The following is a 22856-nucleotide window of genomic DNA, read 5'->3' as shown; positions in this document are numbered from 1 at the left end:
TGAACTTACTTGAAGCAAGCGAACAGGGTCGACCCACCCAATAGCAAAATTAATACATAAATTATCCGACTTGAAAGCTGGCGAACGTTGTATTTTTTTTTTAGAATATTCAAAATCGTGCGAAGTTTTGTATGGTGGGGTATAAGGATCGCGAGATACAATTTCTCAATGTGACGAGGAAAACGTGGTAAATATGACTGATTAAAGGTCAATTTTGATCGAAAATTTTATGTCACTCACAAATTACAACAAAATATGAAAATAAAAGTGCGACAGTCAGAAAAATTAGAGTTCGACAGTCGGAAATTCCGAATTGAAGCTGGCGACAGTCGGAAATTCCGACAGTCGGAAATTCCGACTGTCGCACTCAAATTTTCCAACTATCGTAATTTTTACCAAGATTGGGGGGGTGAGACACCCCCCCACACCCCCCCTCTAGCGACGTCCCTGTACACGATGATTATTCTACTTCTCTCCATAGGTTTCTACTCTACGATCTGCCAGACACTATTCCGGTCGGATCCATTCCATCATCCTTGAAATCAAGAAATGTGAAAGGTATTGTCACAATGACATCATAATGGACACACTTAAAATGTCTTACATTTAATTAAGGCTTTACCAACTACGTGAATTTTCTTTTGACTTGTTGATTGTTGTTGATTTACATAAAAGAGAGTAATGAATCAGCAACACATGATTGCCATTTTATATGAAGGAGACACCCAGAACAGAGTCTTGTGATAGTAAACAACGAACTGAATAATAGAAATGTAACAACACTTAATATTGCTACGATGGGTTGATTTAGGAGATAGGTCATATTCCTTTCATTTCGCTCCTTCGAGATCCCTGCCTTATAACAGGTTTTGAGTAGCCATCGCATCAATTGATGCCTTAAATTTCTTTGGGCAACTTAATTACACTCCAAAAATTATTGTGTAAGGTTTTCAAGTAATATTTTGCCCGTCGGAGTCTGTCAACCACCCTCCCCCCAACCCCCCGTAAAACACACATTTAAACACATTCACACCTCCGCTTTAAACACTTTTTTTCAATCTGAATTACAGAATAAAGCCGCAAAGTTTAATTTAACTTCTTTTCCAAGTTTTGCAAACGAAGTTTTTGTTTCTCTGAAATTGCTGCATAGAATATTAAAAAATAAACGAAGACAAAACAGAGACCAAAAATGTATCGGAACTGCTGGTGCTATAGATGTATCGTACTCGAAATCTGCAAATAGGTAATATTAGCATAAATACTTTATAAAGGCAAAGATAAGACACTCGTTCTGCAGTTTTGTACCGGAACGGAGGGTCGTCAAAGCCGACATCATGTATAGGAAGGAGGGAGGGAGGGGGAAGGTCTGTGGTCTTTCCCCAGAAAATGGCAAGTTTAGACTTCAAATGATACATTCTGAGTCATAGTTTGACTTATATGACTGTATCAAAGTCTAAACGCAGCATTGTGTTTTAACCATTCTAAGTTATTAAGAAATAAGCGAAAACGAAACAGAGACCAAAACGTTGGTACTAGATCTACTCGAAATATTCTAATTGGTAACATTAGCATGAAGACTTTATAAAGACATAGATAAGACACTCGTTCTGTAGTTTAGCCGACATCATATGCGGGTAGGAGGGGGGGGGGGGGCTGTGGTCTTTCACCAGAAAAAGGGGAAGTTTAGACATAGTATATATATATATATATATATATATATATATATATATATATATATATATATATATATATATATATATATATATATATTCATATCTAAGTCTAAACGCAACGTTGTGTTTTAACTATTCCAAGTTAGTTTGAAATGCATGGTGGTGGGGTGGGGTGGCGGTGGGGAGACACCCATTACACCCTTGATCGGTGCTTGAAAACAGTACAATCTACATGTATTGGCGAACATTAACATCCATGCATGATTTGCCTTGAAAAAAATAATATGATACATAAAATGTGGGCAATTATATGAGGGAAAGCATTTAAAACTATATGTGAATTATAAACCATATTTTTTTTTGTTTCATTTATGCACTTACGAAAGTAAGAGTCATAATACAAAAACGAAGAAAAGAAAACAGAATCGGTCTGTCTGTTACTCCCCTTACGTCTACATTTCCCCAGATTTGGATATATTTGGCTAATAAAATGAAGCAGCTTCCAGAGGCTTCGCCCCTGACCTCCCCCCCCCCCCCCCATTAAGTCCATCGGATCCCCACCAGCCTGCTTGGAATACATTATAGATAAATATAATTTATTTATCACATCTGTTTTGTGTTTTAGTGCTTTAAACTCGCTACGAGAGAACAAGTGATATCACCAAATGCAAAAACTTCAGGGGGCTTCCCCTCGTGGAACCAACCAGGGCTTTAAATATATTCCAGGGAAAGCCCCTCTACCCCGCTTGAGCTCTCGGAAACGTTCTGTACAATTTTGAGGTTAAGCTTCTTCCTGACGACCCTATCTAAAAATTCTGCCGCTTCTGGGGTTTTCGCATCGCACCCTTTAATAACATTAAACTATCAAAGAAAAATATCAAATTTACATTTTTGATCAGTAAATCTGCATACAAAGCGAAAAGTGCATCAAACAGGCTTTTATTTATGAGTACTAGTTTAATTTTCGAGCCATCACTTTACATATTGTGTATCGATTCGGTACAGTTTTACATCGGTATTATATACTTAATAAGGTAACGATGTATACTTTATTCTATATATATATATATATATATATATATATATATATATATATATATATATATATATATATATATATATATATATATATATATATATATATATATCACATAGTTGCCTGATGATCGGTGCGCGAGCCGTACACGTGAAACTCCGAGTAGCAGTATGATGATAGTTTAGTTAAGTATATTATGTGATATATATATATATATATATATATATATATATATATATATATATATATATATATATATATATATATATATATATATATATATATATATATATATATAACGCGTGTTAATCTTGCAAGTAGTAGTTAAGAGAGGGATTCAGATACAATTCAAGTAGTTTTATTTATCGGTCAACCAGGGACGTAGCTAAGGCCTGATGATTGGGTCATTTCAGACACCCCATCTTTCGCGACTGCACTTTTGTTCCGAACATTTTCGATACATTTGTACCACTGGCCCTCACTTCACAAACTTATTAATCACTCTGGTTCAGCAAGTAAACAACTGAAAATAAGTTATCTGCTTGGAGGCTACATAGACTACTAACTACAAAAGCTATGTTCATTCATACTTAGTAAAGATTCCTAAATCCTATTGTTCCATTCAGGTCAGCTGACCGTGGTTAATCCTGTGAGTAACGCACGGTAAAATTACGGGGCATCACTTTAATAAATCTTTGGTTATATGTAACCAAAAATGTTTTGAATTATGATTTTTCCCCCCATACAAATGGTAGTGTATGAATAAACGGGGTTAATCAACGGTCTAGCGTGCGTTACTCACATGATTAAAGCACTCCGGGTGTTAATGCTATCGCTGGATGCACTCGGGCTCCGCCCTCGTGCATTGCTTGCATTATCCCCGATCGTGCATTAATCCTGTGAGTATAACGCACGCTAGACCGTTGATTAACCCCTTATTAATGTAACAAAGGGGAAAAAAGGTTTTTTTCTTCAACAAATTATATTCGACGACATAGTGAATTACCAAAAACACCGGGGTTTTTCCTAGCGCGCTTAATATATATATATATTTTTGGGGGGGGGGGGGGAGGGCGGGGCTATTTATCACTCACATGAACAATCTGCCTATCATCTTCGTCAAGGACCAAGATGATAGGCAGATGATAGGAGTTCTTAAAAATAAGTATACAAACATACTGTAAGAACATACAGTTTTCAGTGGTTGCAGTTCTCATCTAGGCCTTTATATCAATTCGATATGCACCTATTCGGTGGCGATATACGCCAACCCGTATTAACTAGTAATAACCTGATAGTTAACTCTGCTCTAAGATGAATACACAAAGTTCGCAGATAAAACAACTACAACCGTGACTAAAACTAGTAGTGTTTTCGTGGCAGCCATATGCATATAAAATAGCTATAAAGGGCGCTAGTATTCAATTTTAGTCAGTCTGACTCTGCCAATGCGAAACGTAGCCGGGAAATATCCCTAGGGCGGGTAGGATGCAGTTAAGGAAGATACTAAGTAACGCCCACATGTTACATACCAAATTAATCGAGAGGTTTTTCAACATCATGGATTTCTCGGCCACTGTACAATTGAGATAATCAGTTGTAACTAGTTAAACCTAGCCTAGGGCCCAATGGAGTTTGGAAAAGCCGGTACTTTAAAGAATATAATTTTTACAACAAAAAATGAAGGAAATCATCAAAGAGTTTTAGGCCAATCCCCGAACACTTTATTCACTGCTCAAACCTTAGTTATTTGATGTAAACCTCATACCTTTTTTATGGTCATTATTTCTGAGGAAGATACTTGTCTACTCTCAAGCTATATATTGTTTAATGGACCCGATTCCGCGAACAAAAATAACAACTGATCTATTTCTATAAAATATATTCCAGTCTAAATTTGGCCAAAATAGTTTTACACCTATCTATACAACTGTATAAGATGTAATTGTCTGAAATATACCATACGAACCAATTTTGGCAAAGATTCAAGAGTTCGGTGAGACGTACCAAGTAACGTACTCTAACGGTAACTAGTACTGACTAGCATTGGTTATTGTAATTTTATACAATATAGATAATGTATATATACCAGCGACGTAGCCAGGAATTTAAAAGGGGATGCACATTTTGCGATTGATATGGGGGAGGGGTCTAATGGGAGGGGGTGTTCTGTTTTGAACATTTGAAGGTCCTTAGATGCGATTTGGAGCAATGTTTTGTCAGTTTCATCATGATCATGTGATATTATATTATCAGCAGATTTTGTTTCCGTTTTGAAGTATTCTTTCAGAAAGACAAACATAGTGCTCTTTTACAATTTTCCAGTAGGATGATTCTTGTTTATTGTCCAATGTCTGGACTTTAATACATTTAACGAACATAACTGATTGAGAATATAAACTCTCGTATTTAGCAGTGTAATAATTATTTATAGGAAACGCGTATCACGTACGATTGCTAGCTTAGCTTCAAAACATGCTTTTCGTGCAACAACTTATGACGAATCATAGAAAGGATGCGAACGCACGTTGTCGTCGTCGTTGTGCATACGGTTCGTGACTCTTCATCGAGTGCGGTTATTTAGGCTATATGTATTTTATTACGCAGTGACCAACTGTAGGCTGGTAATAGGCTACTGGCTAAATTTTTTTTTTTTTCAAAGTGGCCAGGAAGACGTGGTAAATATGACTGATTAAAGGTCAATTTTGACCTAACTTTTTCAAATTTTAGGTCATTCACAATCACAGGAATATATGAATAGGCCTAAGTGAATTAGAGTGCGACAGTCGGAAATTCCGACAGTCGTACTCCAAATTTCCAACTATCGTCATTTTTACTAAGCTTGGGTGGTGAGACATCCCCACCCCCTTCTCTTTAGCGACGTCCCTGCGGTCAACGCGTAAATACAAGAAAAGATCATTATTATTTTTTATTGAATGTTTTCAACTGTATGGTTCACCATCTTGTCTACAGACGTCTAAAAAAATTGTAGACGTTGTAATCAGGCGCGTATCCAGGATTTTCTAACCCGGGGGCGCGACTTACTATCCATGGCAAGCGGAGCGCCACTTTCGGTTGGAGCGCAGCGTACAAGAACATTTCTGGTTTTGATACCCCCCCCCCCCCAGATCACCGGAAACGGCATTTCACGGGCTTGAAAATGACCAACCAGATGTACACTTTTGCTTGAGTACCAAGTATTTCCCAATAGTTTTTGTTTTCATCCATAACCTATTTGAAGATTGTCACCAATCACACATCATGTTCGACCTCATCGCATCTCCTGAAAGAAAAATAAATTGCAATAATGTAGCTAAAAGAAAGTCAATAGTTTAAATAAATCTCCTTGGTTATTAAAATAAAGTTCTTAGCTTGCCCTACAAATTCGCCATTTCGGTAATAACACGGCAAATGATTGCATGTAATTGGCATGCGATGTAATAACCGATGCCTATATGATATGTAAATTAACATGTTGAACGCAAAAAAATGTGGTTATATTTTTCGGGCAAGTCGTAACAGCCCCCCCCCCCTCCCAAATGAAATTGGGCTCATATGACTACAAACATAAACAATTGGAGGCTGTTCATCCTGGAACGCCATTTCTGTTCATGCTCACTGATATGATGTGATATCTGCTGTGTGCTTTAAAATTTTGAATAATTTAAATGAGACTGAAATAAATAACTTTTATATGTTTATTGTGCGATGCCCCACATTCTTTTCATTTCGAAAGACGCACAGTTTCAAGTTCATTACACACTGAAGGCTTCGATTCTCTACCTGCCTTCGGTTTATGGAAGATCTTGCGATTTTCATCCCTATAAATATCGCTAGATATTGCTAGATATCGCTAGATATTGCTAGATATACATACAGTATGTGTTCTTGGGATTTTTCGGGGCCTGATCTTGGGAAATTGCAAAATATAGCTTAAAGAAAATCAATAGTTTAAATAAATCTCCTTGGTTATTAAAATAAAGTTCTGCTATCTTGGACCACATGCTAGCCTATATACCACATTAATTCAATGGGAAAAATCACATCGGTTTCTTACACACACACATACAAAGCTTAGCCTTGTTAACAACTTTTAATTACCTGGAAATCGGCAATTGTTTGGAAGGTATGTGCTATGTTTTGAAGAGGTATTATAGTATTGTACGTACACAGCTGCTGTTGCGATGGGTTAAAGATTTCCCTTTTGAGTAGTGTTTACCGGTATAATGTTTTCGTTTTCTGTGTTGAGTGATTTTATCCACACAGGAAAAAGAACCATTACGAATGGCTAAAGCTAGAAATAGTAAGCAATTAAAACAGCCATCTACATTTACAAGAAAGTTTTTTCATTGAATTAATCTTCCGTATTCGCGTGTTTTGATTAATCAAAACATGAAATCATGAAAGCAATCCCGTAGCAATTACGCGACCCCCTCTCAGAAAACGGGTACCCGTTTTGTGTGTTTTCGATTCGGGTACACGAATGTTAAGTCGGGTACCCGGGTATTCGGGTACCCGACTCAGACCTAGACTGTTTTTACTCATTAAATAAAACTAATGCTCAAGAGAAATTTTTCATCCTTCGCTTGGATCATGTAAATTCTCATGGATGCAACTATGCTGCAGGCTATGGTAGTCTCTGATGAAAAAGGAATTATCGTGGTTATTCAAACTAGATACGTGTTTCTTGAGTTTAATGGAAACGAGCATTTGTCATAACGTCACAAGTAATGTAACTGAATCATAACAGTAAAACTAGGGACGTGCAGTTAGTTACAGATGATTTGTCCAGTCTTCTAGCTCCGTAATTTAACTCAATTAAGTAAATACAAATACATTTAGTCTTTTTCTATCATCAATATTTAAATTATCAGTTTTCATGGTATTTGATGACGTCACTAATGCGTTGTTATATAAAGCTAAATATCTTGAAACCGGGTAGCTTTATAAACATCACGAGCAATCAAATGTTTTTTTATTTCTCTGTACAATAACACATCTCTACTAAGATTCTACTTAAATTCATTATTTCAATTAATTAATAGTAATGTAAATACATACAAACCTCTCTATCTCTATCCCTCAACATAATTTCTCAGGCTCATACACAGTGTACGCTCTTTCATTGTTCTGTGTTTAAAGGACACATCGAGATTCCCATTGTTAATGGTGGAGTGACGCCACTGCCGATGATGTCATCATTGATCGATCTCAAGGACAGAAGTAGATAGTGTAAACAACACGTTTGACCCGATCAATTAAATGTTAGACTATGTTAGACAGATGCGTGTATAATAGCTACTAAATTATCCCGTGATAACAGCTTAGAGAGAGATTCAGAGACGATGTAGTCGAAGTCAAAGTCAGTGTGTGCATTATTTAGAATATTCTAAACCGTCGATATTTGGACTTCATTTTCTGACACTCTCATAATGTATTACTGCCCCCATCCCCACCCTACCCACTCCTGATTCCTTTCCACTTTGCAAAGCGAGGTGTCAGCTATCACCTGCACCGTGTTCCTACACCTATGATTTATCTTAGTACAGTTTGAAGAACATTAAACAAAGAAACCCTGAGTGTAAAACCAAAGTTACCTCCCTTTAACGAACTGAAATGCCCTTAGATCCAGCAGTCGTCTTACACGGAGACTGGTTACGTGGTTATGAAAATGTTTTGTTTATTCTTTTACATACATAATTTAACTTCAAATTTGCTACTAAACAAATCCCCTTTTCATCTTTTAACAATTATTTTTAAACAGTGTTTAATTATGACTCTCGTAATTTGTGATGACGTCACTGATGTTGAGGGTTCTCTGATCCGTTCATCGTCTCATGGATTATTATTCTTGATCTGAACATCGAATACTCGACTATCATGATTTGGTTTCTCAATTTAGTCCAAGACTTGTTTCTGTTTGAATGGGAGAATATGTTTTCATTTAGGCTAATTGTATAATTGATCAGATATATTAATGAGATGATAACAATTCTAACCTGATTGGTTTTATTACTAAGAGGATAATAGTTGTAAACTGATCAGGTATAAAACCGAGATGATAATGATAGTAAACTGATCGGTAGTCCTACTAATATAGAAGGGTTGTTAACTGATCAGCTATATTACTGATATGATAATGATAGTAAACTAATAAGATCAAAATTAAGGAATCAACTAGATTGATTACTCAGCTGATATGAAGTTATCATCGAGAGCCAACATAAATCAGTTGAATATAATGTGTATTACTTCATTCCACCCACCCACCCCCCCCCCCAAAAAAAAAAAGAAGAATTACAATTGCAGATGTGTTTTAATCAATTCCGTTCATTTGATTCATCAGTATGGAACCATAAGTATCCTGATTTTCGTCGCCTGAATCTACAGACCGGTCTATGGCAGGTAAGATATTATGCACCTTTCTTACAGCTATTGCTCATAATGCATTCTGGTCAGCTTATTTGAGCTAAGTTGCTCTCTGTATTACGGTACCAGTAAATATAAAATTAATATTATGATAACGTAATCGGTGAAATGCAGTTAATAAATGGTAGCATTAGAATTAGATAAACTTAAAGGAACTTAAAACAACATAAATTTACAGATATCTTCCTGCTCCTGTTCCCAAACGTGTGTCCCATATTAACCAACCATAAATTTGTTTTATTATTCAAGATATTCTCTCACAAGTCTATATATATAAAGGCACAATACTTGCTTACAGAAACAAGACACACATGCTAAGTTTTCATTTAATCAGGATTGTATTAATATTTTGCTAACATTGAAGAAAAAAGCCTTCATCAGAAAGTAATGAATATTTATGAATATTTATCTACTATATATTTACTGAAAAGATAATAAATTAACTTTGTTCCTTAAAAAGTGTTAGGGTATTTGAATTATCAATTGCTTAAAGTATTATTTATCCATAAGAGTGTTTATTAGTGACATTGAAACTAATAAACTCTGGTATATATTATTCTGAATGGTAATGCTTGCTATGATCCTGGTCATTTGTGTATATGAAAGGAGGAAAAGCTATTTAAATTACTGATATTTCAAAGACTCCGATCTAATAATTTTTTGGGGGAGGGGGGCTGGGGGCGGGGGTATTATTAAATTCGTGTAAAATGGGAATAAATTAAAAACATATTAAACTCTGTAGTATAATGTGTAGCTCTACTAACCCGTTTCGTTGTTCTGTTGTACGGATAACATGATAACCGACACATATGTAATCACTTATATGAATATAAGATATATTCGTATTATTTCCCGCGTGTTTGTAACAGACACAGATATAAATACATTCGACGGTTTAGAAGATATCAGGATTCGAATGGGGGGGGGGGGGGGGTTGTGTGGGGGTTGTGAGGGGTTTGTGGGGGGTTAGAGTGGAGTTGTTCCACTCGGTTACTGATAATCTCTTTTAATATTTATAATTTGTCGTCGGCTAATTGTTTATGTATCTTGATAATTATCTTAAATTGTTAAAGATATTATATTGCAACACCCGGAGCTTATCATCAGTGTCTAGCATAAGGTGGAGTATTGAGGGCGTCAAATAATACAGGAACAGATTGACATTTGGACAGGTTTGCTACATATTGTACAATCGTTTTTGACACATGCCGTTTTATTAATGTTCGAGGTTGTGAATTTGCATCCAATAAACCTCACGTTTATTCTGAGATGAAACCATAGAATGTTAAAAATCATATTGAACATGTCTGTTCTTGTAATTTCTGTATAATTATTCATCATAACACATAACAACAGTCGTAGCAGTCCGTTTAACTGACCATGTATCTTACTGTAGCAGCTCCCTGGTTTTAACTGGTCATGTTTAGGTTTTTAGCTGTTTCTGATGGTGCAGGAGACGTGGGTCTTCCATACATCATTAAAACACTAACATATATTACTTAAAATTGTTGGTCTTGATTCAAGTAATTACTAATCAAATTAAATTTAACCATTTATATGGTACTTTGCGAATTGCTCAAATGCACAGGATGATGGTGAAAATTTGGTAGTTATTAATAGCAACATATATATGGAAAATTTGACTGTAAAAACATATTTCAAGTTGATTTCTATACTGTCTTGGTGTTTAACTCAAATAATGTTGAGAATTTAGTCAATGCGTAAAGGTTTTAATAAAATGAAATAAAGCTGCATGCTACGTAATAGGTTATAACGTTGACCAATCCATATAATATTCACACATAACTGGATATCCCTGCAACTAATTAAGAGATCTAAATATGTTGTTTGAGTCGCATGACTGCTACTTATACTAGTGAGGTATTTATCGTTTAATTAGATTCAGACAATAGTTTGTCCCACAAAATTATTGTCATTTTTTATTTGTTTGTTTCCAAACCTTTAATATCTCTGCCTACTCTCATCGTTCCTGGTGTGATTTTTGTGAAATAAAGTAACATTATGTTTTCAAAGTCCTTATCTTTCCTTTTACGGTCAAGTTTGTTGCCAGCAGATTATAGCAAACACAACACAAAATACAGAACCTAGATATATCCAATAAAGTATTCTTCCATTGTATTAAATCTTGATAATAAATTAACTATGTTGCTTAGAAAGCTTCAGGGGATTTGAAGGATCACTTGCTTAAATTATTATCCAGATTAGTGTATACGACACTGACATAAGTCTGTGGGTCCAAGTAGGCCTATATAGATATAATGAAAGGACGGGTCTGGTTTTTATTTGAAACTAATAAACTCTGATATATTCTTCTGAATGGTAATGCTTGTCATGGCCATTTGTTTGTATATATGAAGGGAAGAGGAGCTATTTTTATTGATGAAATTTCAAGGGTTCCGATCTAATACTCTTCTTTTTTTTCCCCTCTTTTTTCCCCTTTTTTCTTGGGGGGTGGATAATTGTATTTGTGTAAAATGGGAATATATTAGAAAACAGACAGAAACTCTGCAGTATATATGTGTAGCTCTACTAACCCGCTTTGTTGTTATCTTGTACGGATACCATGGTACACTCTAAAAAAGCCCTGGTTAAAATACACCAGGATGGGGTCAAAATTTTACCAGGCTCCGGGTCAGTATGCCACCTACACAATCCTGGTCAACTTGACTAGGAAATCCTGGTCAAATAAGCTTCACCAAGATCCTGGTTAATTTGTGACCAGGATTAATGGTCAGTTTGTGACCAGGATTAATGGTCAGTTTGTGACCAGGAATAATGGTCAGTTAGTGACCAGGGACAATGGTCAGTTTGTAACCAGGAAAAATGTCAGAGGTTTAACAAATTACCTGGTTCTTTATCCATAGCATAACCAGGATTTGATTCATTATTTCATGAGACATCATTGTCAGATTGTAAACCCACCTCTTTATCAAATAACTTAAATAACCTAGGCCCAGGACAAAAAACATCCTATAGACTTAACACAGTTTTGGTAAATTAAGTACTAAGAATCCTTGTTAGATACAGACCCTCGACCTAATCAGCTGTCTCAGATGTTCTCCTTATGAATGCATCAGGCATTAAGAACTGTCATCTTCCTGGATATTGTATAACAAAAGCATTGTCATGTGGCATAGTACATATTCGGAACAACAAACTGAAACGCCAACAAGTAAAAAGTGTACAAAAATAAACAAGTACAAAAACTTGAGGGTGTAACTATCTGTTTATAAAACATCTTTAATAAATCTTCAATAAACAAACAGTAAAACATGAATGTAAACGTTAGAGAATGTTTGATGGCAAGTGGTGTAAATATATATATAGATTTATAATCAGGCAAATGCATACAAAGAATGAGAGGCATAATGGACGGATATAAAGAAGGTAATACTTCTACTAGTGTTGGTATCATATTAATAAGTAAACATGTAAACCTTAAAAAAATATTATGGCAAGGGTTTAACATACTTAAGTACAGCTATTACTACTAAAATAATACAGCTAAAATTACTACAAAAAACATGGAAAGCACACATAGTGAAAGATTTGAAGCTTAAAGTAAGCATAAAACTACAAGTAATTAATTACTTTTAAAACTTTTAAGGAAAATAATGTTGTACTACCGCCTTTAGTCATCTTTTCTTAAAATATTCCAGCAGGAGTTGAATAGGGAAATCTTTTGAACTGCTGAAAATGTTTAGTCATTATTATTCAAAACCCATTGAGCGCAATCAAATACAACGTAGGTTTCGTATACTATGATGAACCATACATGAATTTCGCATCACATGTAATTTTTGTGCTACAAGGTTGTCAGATGTTGACCTATGTTCCCTTTTGACATGGAACCATGAAAATTATATACTTCAAACAAGTTTTGATTTCAGTAAGATTTAATCATAGTTTGAACTTTTCATCACGGTTTCAGTTTGTTAAATGACCCTTGATTCCATGAATAGAAATACCATGTCTATGAAGTTTAAATTTTACAACTGATTTTGATTTATCATGCTATGAGTGAAAATAAAAAGTGTTAAGAAATTGTTTATGAACAATGTAAAACAAAAAGTATTAGAGAGGACTAAAGGAGAAACTTGATGGACTCACCTGTCCCTAAGGTTGAACAATGAATACTAACTGAATGCATAGTTCTGGTCTTTGACAGATAAGTACACACAAATTGAAAGCTCATTTGTAGTTACTAAGTATTGAAAACTTAAAAACCCGTATGTAGGACTGTAGATTCCTCTTGGGAGACTGGTTGGAAGAATTGCTACAAATGTTGACAAAGATAGGCCAACTATGGTACTGTAGACAGGAAGAAAACTTATAACAAACGAATGATATTGATGGCAAGTTTCCACACATTACAAACCATTACAATAAAAGAGAATAAACAATACTTGGAGATAAGTGATGATGTTTAAAGCTTCTGGCATCAGTCATCCATTCCTGCTTTCAATGCAGCCCTCATTGCAATCACGGCAGGTGATGTTTTTGATTTGACTTTACTGTCCAGTCCGTATAGAACCTTCTGGACAAACTCCCATGTGACTGCACATTGCCACGGATAGTGAAGGTCTAATACATAAAACAACTTGAAGCAAACATCAAGAGCTTTTAGTAGGGTCTGCTGCTCTAATCCATGCCCATCCGCCACAACAAAGATTTGATGGGCAGCATCCCGATCACCCATTATTAAAACAAAAGGCTGGCGGTTGTCAACTTCCTCCAAGTATTTGGGCATGTTGGTGCCAACCTTAAGAAACAGAAAAAAAGCAGATTTAAATATACACTTGCTGGAAAAATACACTTTGAAGGTATGCTGCATTGGCCCCAGATATGCCAGATATTCAAATATGGTCACCTTCGGGCAAAATTGTAAGTCTTTGACCACCCTGGAAGAAATTTACCTCACAAGACATTCAGTCATCTTTTTAAAAAAGTAACTAGTCATGTCTATGAACAGACATGCAACCTTGTCTGTTGTAGCCTTATTTTTGGAAGTTCCTTTTTTATCGTTTAAAACAATCAAAAACTTGGAAAATAAGTCCATTTAGAGAGTTTGTTTAGAAACTTCAAACAAGGGAAGCTCCCCACTTTACCAGTTCCCACTACTGCCAGTACTATAAGAACACAAAAAAAAAAGAAGCATTTTACAGCATAAAAGAGCATCATAAAAGACTGATTGCAAAGACCCAATTGGTCGAAGATACATGCATAGTCACTTCAATTTTCACAGCTGATAGTGTGTTTCACTACAAACTCATCAGTCTGCATGTCAATTGTTACAAATAACAACTGTTTCATTGATTTGTGACAACTTGAGTGTAACTGTAGAAGCCATAATAACTTACAGGTTGAACATCCACAAAGGATTTCATCGCATCATCAATGCTGCACCTCTTCTTCCCTTTTCTCCCAGATGGTAAAATGCAGGGCAACAAATTCAATCCAATGTTACTCTTCTTTTCATCTGAAATATACAGAAAATGCAGAAACCAATCTTTGAACAACTACTTCAGTTTCAAATAATGTTGTCTCCGTTTTGCTTATCACACGACGCAAACTTCAGCTTAGTGCATTTCTTATCTTTCGGTCAGCTGCAAACACCAATAGTTAATGTTTGAATGCTGCAACATACAGTTGACGAAGACTCGGACTTGTATCAGATTTGAGTTAGGTTCTGGACTTGGACAAGTCTCAACTTGGATCTACTGGTTATGACTACATTACTGCTGTTTACTCTATTATAAAATATCTTGAAGCTCCAATTTGAACTTCTCTCTGAAAGTATATTACAGAAATAACTAAAAGCAATCAAACTATCAATGCAATTGTATGACATCTTGTTGAAATATGTTATGATAGCAATATGTACATACCCGAATCTAGCCTATCTGCTCTGACGTTGAGATATGATTGCCACTTTCCCTGCAGATCTGCATACTGCAAAACCTTTTCAACGAAGGGCGGGGTCCACTGCATGAAAAGGTTATCTGCAACATCAGGATAAATTCTGCGAAAATCCATCTCAATCTTAAAGAGACAGGGAGAGAAAATGCAGCACATTCATAAATGGGTTGTACAAGATATATGAAGCCTAGCCTATGACAAAAAAATGTGTAATTTCTTTTAAGGGAAAAGGGGACCTGTGAATTTAGGTTGTCATAGCAAATTGGGCCAATTTTTTTAAATATGCGTCTGAATTGCGATATTGGATATTACTGGGTTGATTAATGGTTCAGTGGGAGGCCTGTTGTTATATTTGCTACCAAAAGTATTGACAATTACTTACCATGCCAGGAATATCAATAAGCCGCGGGTACTCCTTAAGGATGGACGAAATTGATAAACCAGGATTTGCCCGGATCCACTCTGCCCGTTTTATCGTCGTCTTCTCCATGAACTCGTGCACCTGAGAGAGTGGCTCAATATGATTTTTTAGCCATTCTTTCATAGCATAGTCGTCTGTTTCACTTACAGAGCAGTCTGTGTGGGAAAAAAGGTATTATATGGAATGAGATATCTCAAGATTCCTTTCATTTAATTCTCAATATTCTGAGAGAATTTCAACAAATATTTCATTAATTACATGTGATTAATACTGTAGTTAAATAGCAAACTGTCTGGCCAACATTATTGATGAGGTATGTTAAATTTCTGTTAATTTGACACACAAGTATTCAAATGAAAAATATAAAAGGTTTCTTTATGCAATACTAAGGACAAAACATAAACAAAACAAAGGATCAAGCCAGACAGCTCATATGGTATGTCCCAGTCACGGCAAGTATAGTGAATATAACGTACTGTCAAAATGAAATGTTGGTTAAAATACCTGTTAATTAGATTTATCTTGCTAAAAGCAGATAGAACACTTTAATTGAAATTATTTCACAAACTGAACTTGAATAACAGTAAACAGTATCTACCTGGTAACGCGGTAACTTTCACCATCTTTGAAACAGTTGGAACCTGGGCAGTCCGCTTAGTACCACTTGTGCGTCTGCGAACATTTCGCAGCCTTTCCTCGAGCCAACCACTTGCAGAATGCAACCCTTTTCCAGGAGTATACCAAGCTTCCTGTGTGAATATAGCAACACCAAAGAAATAATCTGTAAGCCTTCAAAAAATTACAAAATACATCACAGACAAACAACATTTTGAGTATCTGAGGCAAACAACAATGCCTCATATCAATTACACTTTTAGGAGAAAATGAAGAGCAGAATTTAATTTGAATATGGGTAATTCAATCTAAAACCAACTCATTTTCACCCCTTATATCTGGCTAGAGATTTATGTAAGGTTTATAGCGCCTTCCAAGAAATTTGGCAGCTCCTTGGTTTCCCCAAAATGTTGAAGTCCATGAAACTGCAAAAGTGGTTGTGGCACCCAAAATTTAAATGAATGCAACTTGGAAAGTACAAGGCTGAGAACACTTAGGTTTTTGGATTTCAATCATAGTCACATATTGTTTCAGATGAGCTAAAGATCAGCCAAATCTAAGAGGTGACTAGCTCAGCCCTATGGAACGATCCATATCATACTACTTACAAATCCTTGACCTTCTTCATCTTTTAATACAGGAAAGTCCTGAATTATAGCTCTTGCCATCCTGACTTTTATATCTGTTGTGGGTCTGTGTGCAATTAATTGAAAGAGGAAGAAAAAAGTATTTTATCTCAAGCCAGCAGCCAGTTAAAAAAGTGAAATGGAATACTTTTCACTTTGGCAATAATACAGTAAAATCACCCTTACATGAAAGGGTGGAGCCAACATCCAGCTGCTTTATTGCAAATTATGATGAATACTGGAACTGTCCTTTTGACTCAAAATACTGTACATGTTGCATGTAACCTCAATCACCGGCAAATAAAATAGTGGCAGTGAGGGCAGTGGCAAAGGTTACCAGAGGTCACTATCACGGTAGTGAGAGGTGCAGCAGTGTAACAGACTGGTAAGTGAGGAGTGAAGTAAATTATTGCAAAGATTGAACCTGAAATGAATCAAGTTTCGCCCAAATCCCATATGGCAGAAACAATGAGTGAACATTCTTTCTCTCATATAATGTAGTAAAGGTACTAACCTGTCACCAAAATTTTCAATCATGTAGGCAACAAGAATCTGTACCATTTTGAGCCTTCTCTTTCTACTGAGCACACCACTTTCTAGTTCCTTTATAATATCTCCGCCTTCTGATGAGTGGCTCTCGAGAATTGTTCTGACACTCTTTAAAAATGGAATAGAGACAATAATATAATGACAGCTGATGTTGTACTAAACCAGTTGTTTTGATAAATTGATATTAAATAATATACTGTAACCTTCACATAATACATACAGTAAATCACATAAGTTTTATAGATTTGTGGTAAAATTGTCATTTGACTGGGAATTTATGTTGGTTACCTCTTGCAGATTTACACTGAGGATCTAGTATGATTTCCAGAATTGTATTTTGTTCTGTCAAGAAATTCAGAAGGCAACTCAATTTAAAGCAACCCTGCTCAAGTGACACAAAACATGACTGCAGTTGTAGCACCAGGGAGCTTAAACTTTCTCAAAACATTTTGGAGGGATGTTCTTTTCATGAGGATTAAAAGCTATCCAAATTTCAAATTGTATGGTTTGTGGGACCTACTGTAGCTGTAAGAGATCTGCCACATGCTGAACACATTGCAATTTGAAGAATGTTGACTCAGGCAATTAAATAAATATATTTTCCATTGCACTACACTTGTACTACCTGTACAATACTGAATATTACTGTACAGGTATGCCATATGCCAGCCTCATTGTCTGTTGATGAAGAACAGTATTGCTTTAAGTATTTTGGCAAAGACATAATTTACAATTTATAGTCATTCAGATACATTAGAAGAGAACTTCCCGTACTAGATTATTTCATGCCAGAAAATGTGATATTTGGGAATCCTTTAATGGCTAATAAGTAGTACATACAGTACACTGCTTGACAAGTAGGCAGAAAAGTATTTTATACTCACGAAGGCAGGTATGACCTCCCAATGGTAAGATTTGGACTTTTTAAGTGGGACACTGTTCTCCACAAGGCTGGAATCGTCACTTGTAGTGTCCAGTGATGATCTCTTTGGAGTAGATGTAGTCGGGAGAAAAAGGTCTGGTACATAATCCAGCGAGTTGTTCATTACAGCAAGTGTCTAAAGTTAGAGAAATTAAATTAAAGTTTACGTCAAAGCTTTGAAATTAATCGCTCAAGGAATTCTATGGCGTAGAGTAACATAACAAAGTTCAGTGGCCTGGTATGATTTTGCTGCATGGTAGGGTTGACGGTCGTACAGGTTGTTTACTGATATGACAGACCAAGCAGGTTCTGCAATCTGTTGTAGAGCATAAGTATGTGTGTGTCTATCATATTTTACAGTATCCCAAGACTCTGTGACCAATTTGACACCATTGTCAATACAGATGACATAGATGATCTGCTGAAATATTGGCTCCTCTTGATCACATTTGCCAGTGACAACTAATAGGTTTTTGCAGTACTTGACTCCATGAACAATGCTCCATTTGGCAATAAAGACCTCCTCAAACATATGCATACCAAGTTCCCTGCTCAGGAATTCTGCTCGATCCAGTGATACTAATATGGTTGAACAACCAGGCCCCACCTCAACATCTTTGTGCACAAGATCTACTCCACTGATCATGTTATAACAGAGGAACATTTGCTGTCGTTCGCTCAGAGTCTTTAGTATGTTCCGGTAATTACAAATAATGTGACCAAGACGTTTGAAGAATCTATGTTTGGCTTCAAACCTCATTGTCCAGTAATTGATCAATGGTCCTAGTAATTGCATCTGTTGTGGATAGTGGGTCATGAAGTGGTGTTTAGGCTTCAAATTTCGATCTGGATATAGATTCAAAAAGTGATTATGATGGTCTTGAATAAGATGTTTAAGAAACAGTGTTTCATCTACTGTAACTTCTGGGCAGAAGATGAAGTCCATACATTCCAAAAGAATAAGAATCAGTTCTAGGTGAGTGTTACCCTCCGGAACTTTGTCTCCAATCATAAGAGGAAGATAACGTATAAGACACCACATCTGGGATGCAGTCTGTCCAGATGGCCTATCTGGGTTCTGAACTTTGTTGCGGGATATTGGGGAAGGCTTGTTTTTTGAATCAAAAGGTGCATAGTCAAAACTAGTGATTCTGCTATTAAGTAAGTCAAGATCAAAGAATCCATCCTGCAGTAAATTTCCTAAAACAAGATGAACTTCAAGACCACATATGCCTTCCAGTAAGTCATGCATTAAATCAGGTGCATAATTAGTTGTTACATGGAAGTGTGCCAGATCATTTAAAAGGCATGGAATTTTGACACCGGTAGAGGCTGGGTCATTACGACGAACATCTTCATTATAATTGTTAAAGTTGCGAAGTAGCTCAGGCTTTGATACTGATGCATTTTGCATATCATTCCTATGCATTCTGCAATGCCTGCAATAGTGATTGCTGACGAAACTCTCCACAAAGCCACAGATTCCATTCATACCTAGGTTATCCCCAGCAACTTGAGCGACACTAATGTGAACAATCCCCTCAAATGCATCTGTTGTAATTTGCAATCCATCTCTCTCAAGCATCTGTAAGTCATTCACGAGAGGTTGCAAAATAGGATCAAATCCATAAGTTTTCACATCCCCAGCATTGTACAATGCCACAAGAAAACAGTTACACAGCGAAGAACGAAACTGAGGGGGTAAATTTAGTATTGTGCAATAAATTACTCCAATTTTATGCAAACCTGCCTTCGACCCTAGCGGATTGGTAATCTCGCACTCATCAGTGTACAAAAGAAGTTTGATGTTCAATTGGTTAGAGAAGAACTCATTATCTTTACAGAACTTTCCATCGTGAAAATCCCGCATCACTCCATCATTACTAGGCTGGTAGTGGCAAACAGTTCTCATGAATCCCTTACTTTCCAAAACACATTTTAAAAGATCATGCAGCGGAATGTATTGGAAGGTAACATGCTTTGCTACTTGAACAACATGACCAGTTTGTGCATTATTGCGAGGGTAATATGCAACAGCGAATGGTATTTCACGTGGTTTAATAAAATAGCCACTTTGTACAAAATATTGATGTTGTTGATGAGCAGTTTCCAAGTGCTCATATGGGTATTGATGTTCTGCAAACAAATCCATGAGAGTCTTCCTTCTATCATCATCCTCATGTATCCCTAAACCTTGTAGTAACTCAGCTGTTTTGAATTGTAATGTATTAATAACATCAAAGAATAAACTTGATGTTTCAGAGACCACATGATCAACTGTAGATTGAACGACACTGCTGGATGCCTTCAACTTAGCTAACGTTGATGCAGCCAACTTTGTTACATCTTCCTTAGCAAGTACATGTTCATTACCACCATCAACGTTAGGAGGAATAGCCTCAGGGTCCTCACCAGGGACGTCCTGAATGATATCAATGACAGGATGTGCAACATTTACATTCACATCACCAAATTCAAGGATATCGTGGTTCCTTTCAACATGCCTTTTGAGAGCAGTTGAATATCTGAATGTCTGTAAACAGCCATCTTGGCCACAGGCTACTGGACGGGTAAACATTCTGCCAGCTAAAAGAGCATGTCTGTTTTTAAAATGCCAAACAAGTGAACTTGCATTTCCATGGACAACCAGGTCACATACTGAACAAGTATATCCCATGATTACTAAAAGTAACAATTCACTGTGTGTCAGTTGAAAATAGTATGTACCTGCTCTTCTTGTAATTTTTTCAGGAACTTTTTTCGTGGTCCTACCGCTTTCACCATTTCTGTTAAGGCTGCTTCGTCTAGCAACAAGAAAGCTTCCTCATCGATCATGTTCTCTGAAGAAAAAATAGTGAAACATGGTTCAAATACAATCCCTTTGGTACAGTACGATTGAATGTAGTTCCCCCACCAAGAGCATTCATCGAAAAATTAAATGAAACATTTTAAACGTTTCTGATGAAGCTCTATCTACAAAAAAATGTTAATCTATAATCCTGTCAAAATAAAAACTGTCATTCATTAGATCACTACGGAATGATGCACAGATGTATTAAACCACCAACTTTACTTTTGGGCCTAACAGTAAGTTTGGCCCAAACACTAAGTGTTAAAAAACATGCCATTGCGAACTAATAATTTGGCTAAATGTGGCTAAACATAACTGTGACCTAAAACCTTTCCAAACTTCCAAATTACTTTTTGCAAACAAATGCAACAGAACTCGTATATATGAAAGTAAGCTAGATCATTGATATTCACTGCAATACTACTACTAGGCCTATCCCTGTAGTGTAAGTGCAGGGAATAATTTAGTGTTCAAATTTTGCGTGGCAGTTCTGAGGTTTTTTTCAGTTCTTTAGCGTAAAATCGTTGATTGTGTAGCAAATTGAGATGCGATACTGAATAAATTATTTCCTAAAATGGAATTGTATTTGTAAGTTGGCCTAGGCTAGATTGACTAGTTTAACACTTTAAAAGGCCTGACACATAGTCCTAGCCTAACTTACTGTAGTAATAATTAACAGTGGGGATTAACATTAGTATACGCTTAGCCATTAGTATCAGCAGGCCTAGCCTAATACTGTTAGGCTATGCGTAGCCTATGCACAAACTAAGGAGAGTTGCAATCGCGATATGGTATTGGTAGTTGCTACAGTAGGCTAAATTTCTGTCGTAAAATTAAGCAAAAAAAAACACAAGAGTAACCATTTTTAGTGGCGGTTCGCTCCTTTTTAGGGCAGTTATTTATAGGGCGGCATAAGTCACGGCAACCGGTTTAACGTAGGCCTATTTAAGGTACTAAAGTAAAGCACACCTGTTCGACAGCTAGCAATGTATAGGCTTATCCATCGCTAGACCTGTCCTAACGTTGGGCCTAGCCCTATTAGTCAACTTAGTGTTAGCCCACTCCATTGGCCTACCGAACGTCTGATCAGAAAATCGCACGTATTTCAAAGGAAATAGGTCAAACCTTTCTGCACAATAATCAAAACAAACTTTACCTTCAAATATTTCATTCAGTGATGATAGATTCCATTCTGCTAATTTTTCTTTGACAAACTCATCCATGGTTTCTGGCCTGATGTGAATTCTTTCGACCGACAATGTGTTATGAAAAGCCCGCGAAGTTAGCATGTCAATTACGTCACTGAATTCAACCAGGAAAGAGGTTAAAAGTAAGAGCGTGATAAAATTCATATCAGGCTAACCAGGATACGGGTTGGCTGCTTATATTTTAACCCCAATGGTGTCACTTTGAGGTAACCAGGATTATTCCACCAGGACGTTTTTAGAGTGTAACTAAAATATATGCACTCACTTGATAAAATATTAATATAAGACAGATATTCGTATTATTTCCCTCGTGTTTGGAACAGACACAAAATGCATACATTCGACGAAGGAGAGGGTGGGTGGAGTTGTTCCAACTACGGTTTAGTCGAAAACTGATAATCTGATTTAAATATTCATAATTTGTCATCCGCTAATTGCTTATTTATCTTGATAATTACCTTCAAGTGTTAAGGATATTTTATTGCCACATCCATACCTTCCAGCCTCATTCATTACTTATCATTAGTGTCTAGGATTGGGTGGAGAGTTGAGGGCGCAAAATAACAGAGGAACAACTCATGTAAAC

General features: G+C 36.3%; 3 protein-coding genes across 13 annotated transcripts in view; 1 reads left to right on the top strand and 2 right to left on the bottom strand.

Annotated features, from left to right (window-relative positions):
* The window catches only part of LOC139969995 (uncharacterized), a 958452-nt gene that overhangs the window by 472351 nt on the left and 463245 nt on the right, over positions 1-22856 (bottom strand). The window lies entirely within an intron of this gene.
* LOC139969970 (uncharacterized) overlaps positions 1-22856 on the top strand; it is a 395025-nt gene that overhangs the window by 183180 nt on the left and 188989 nt on the right. Inside the window, exon 8 of one of the 5 annotated variants that reach the window (XM_071975447.1) lies at positions 482-558. The exons of the other annotated variants lie outside the window; for them this stretch is intronic. Coding sequence (XP_071831548.1) covers positions 482-558 — 77 coding nt within the window. The remainder of the gene's footprint in view (positions 1-481; positions 559-22856) is intronic. 5 annotated transcript variants of the gene reach the window in all.
* On the bottom strand, positions 11724-22514 carry LOC139969968 (uncharacterized). Of its 3 annotated transcripts, XM_071975444.1 has the most exons (10): positions 22219-22514; positions 20939-21051; positions 18174-18347; positions 17255-17397; positions 16723-16807; positions 16098-16248; positions 15461-15654; positions 15048-15201; positions 14520-14638; positions 11724-13921 (listed from the first exon to the last, which is right to left on the bottom strand). In XM_071975444.1, exons 1-10 carry the CDS (start codon positions 22412-22414, stop codon positions 13601-13603), a joined length of 1650 nt encoding a protein of 549 aa, XP_071831545.1. In that variant the 5' UTR covers positions 22415-22514; the 3' UTR covers positions 11724-13600. The 3 variants fall into 3 exon arrangements, with proteins under 3 accessions (XP_071831545.1, XP_071831546.1, XP_071831544.1); XM_071975445.1 differs by lacking the exon at positions 20939-21051; XM_071975443.1 differs by lacking the exons at positions 11724-13921; positions 14520-14638; positions 15048-15201; ... (2 more) ...; positions 16723-16807; positions 17255-17397 and having other exon boundaries at positions 18263-21051.

This window comes from Apostichopus japonicus, chromosome 7 (genome assembly GCF_037975245.1).
Source record: "Apostichopus japonicus isolate 1M-3 chromosome 7, ASM3797524v1, whole genome shotgun sequence".
In the NCBI taxonomy this organism is placed as follows: Eukaryota; Metazoa; Echinodermata; class Holothuroidea; order Aspidochirotida; family Stichopodidae; genus Apostichopus; species Apostichopus japonicus.
This window is presented reverse-complemented; position numbering and strand designations above follow the sequence as displayed.

What these genes read in the sequence shown, in the direction of transcription:
- LOC139969968 (XM_071975443.1), bottom strand. Translation starts at nt 20,888, where the DNA reads ATGGGATATACTTGTTCAGTATGTGACCTGGTTGTCCATGGAAATGCA.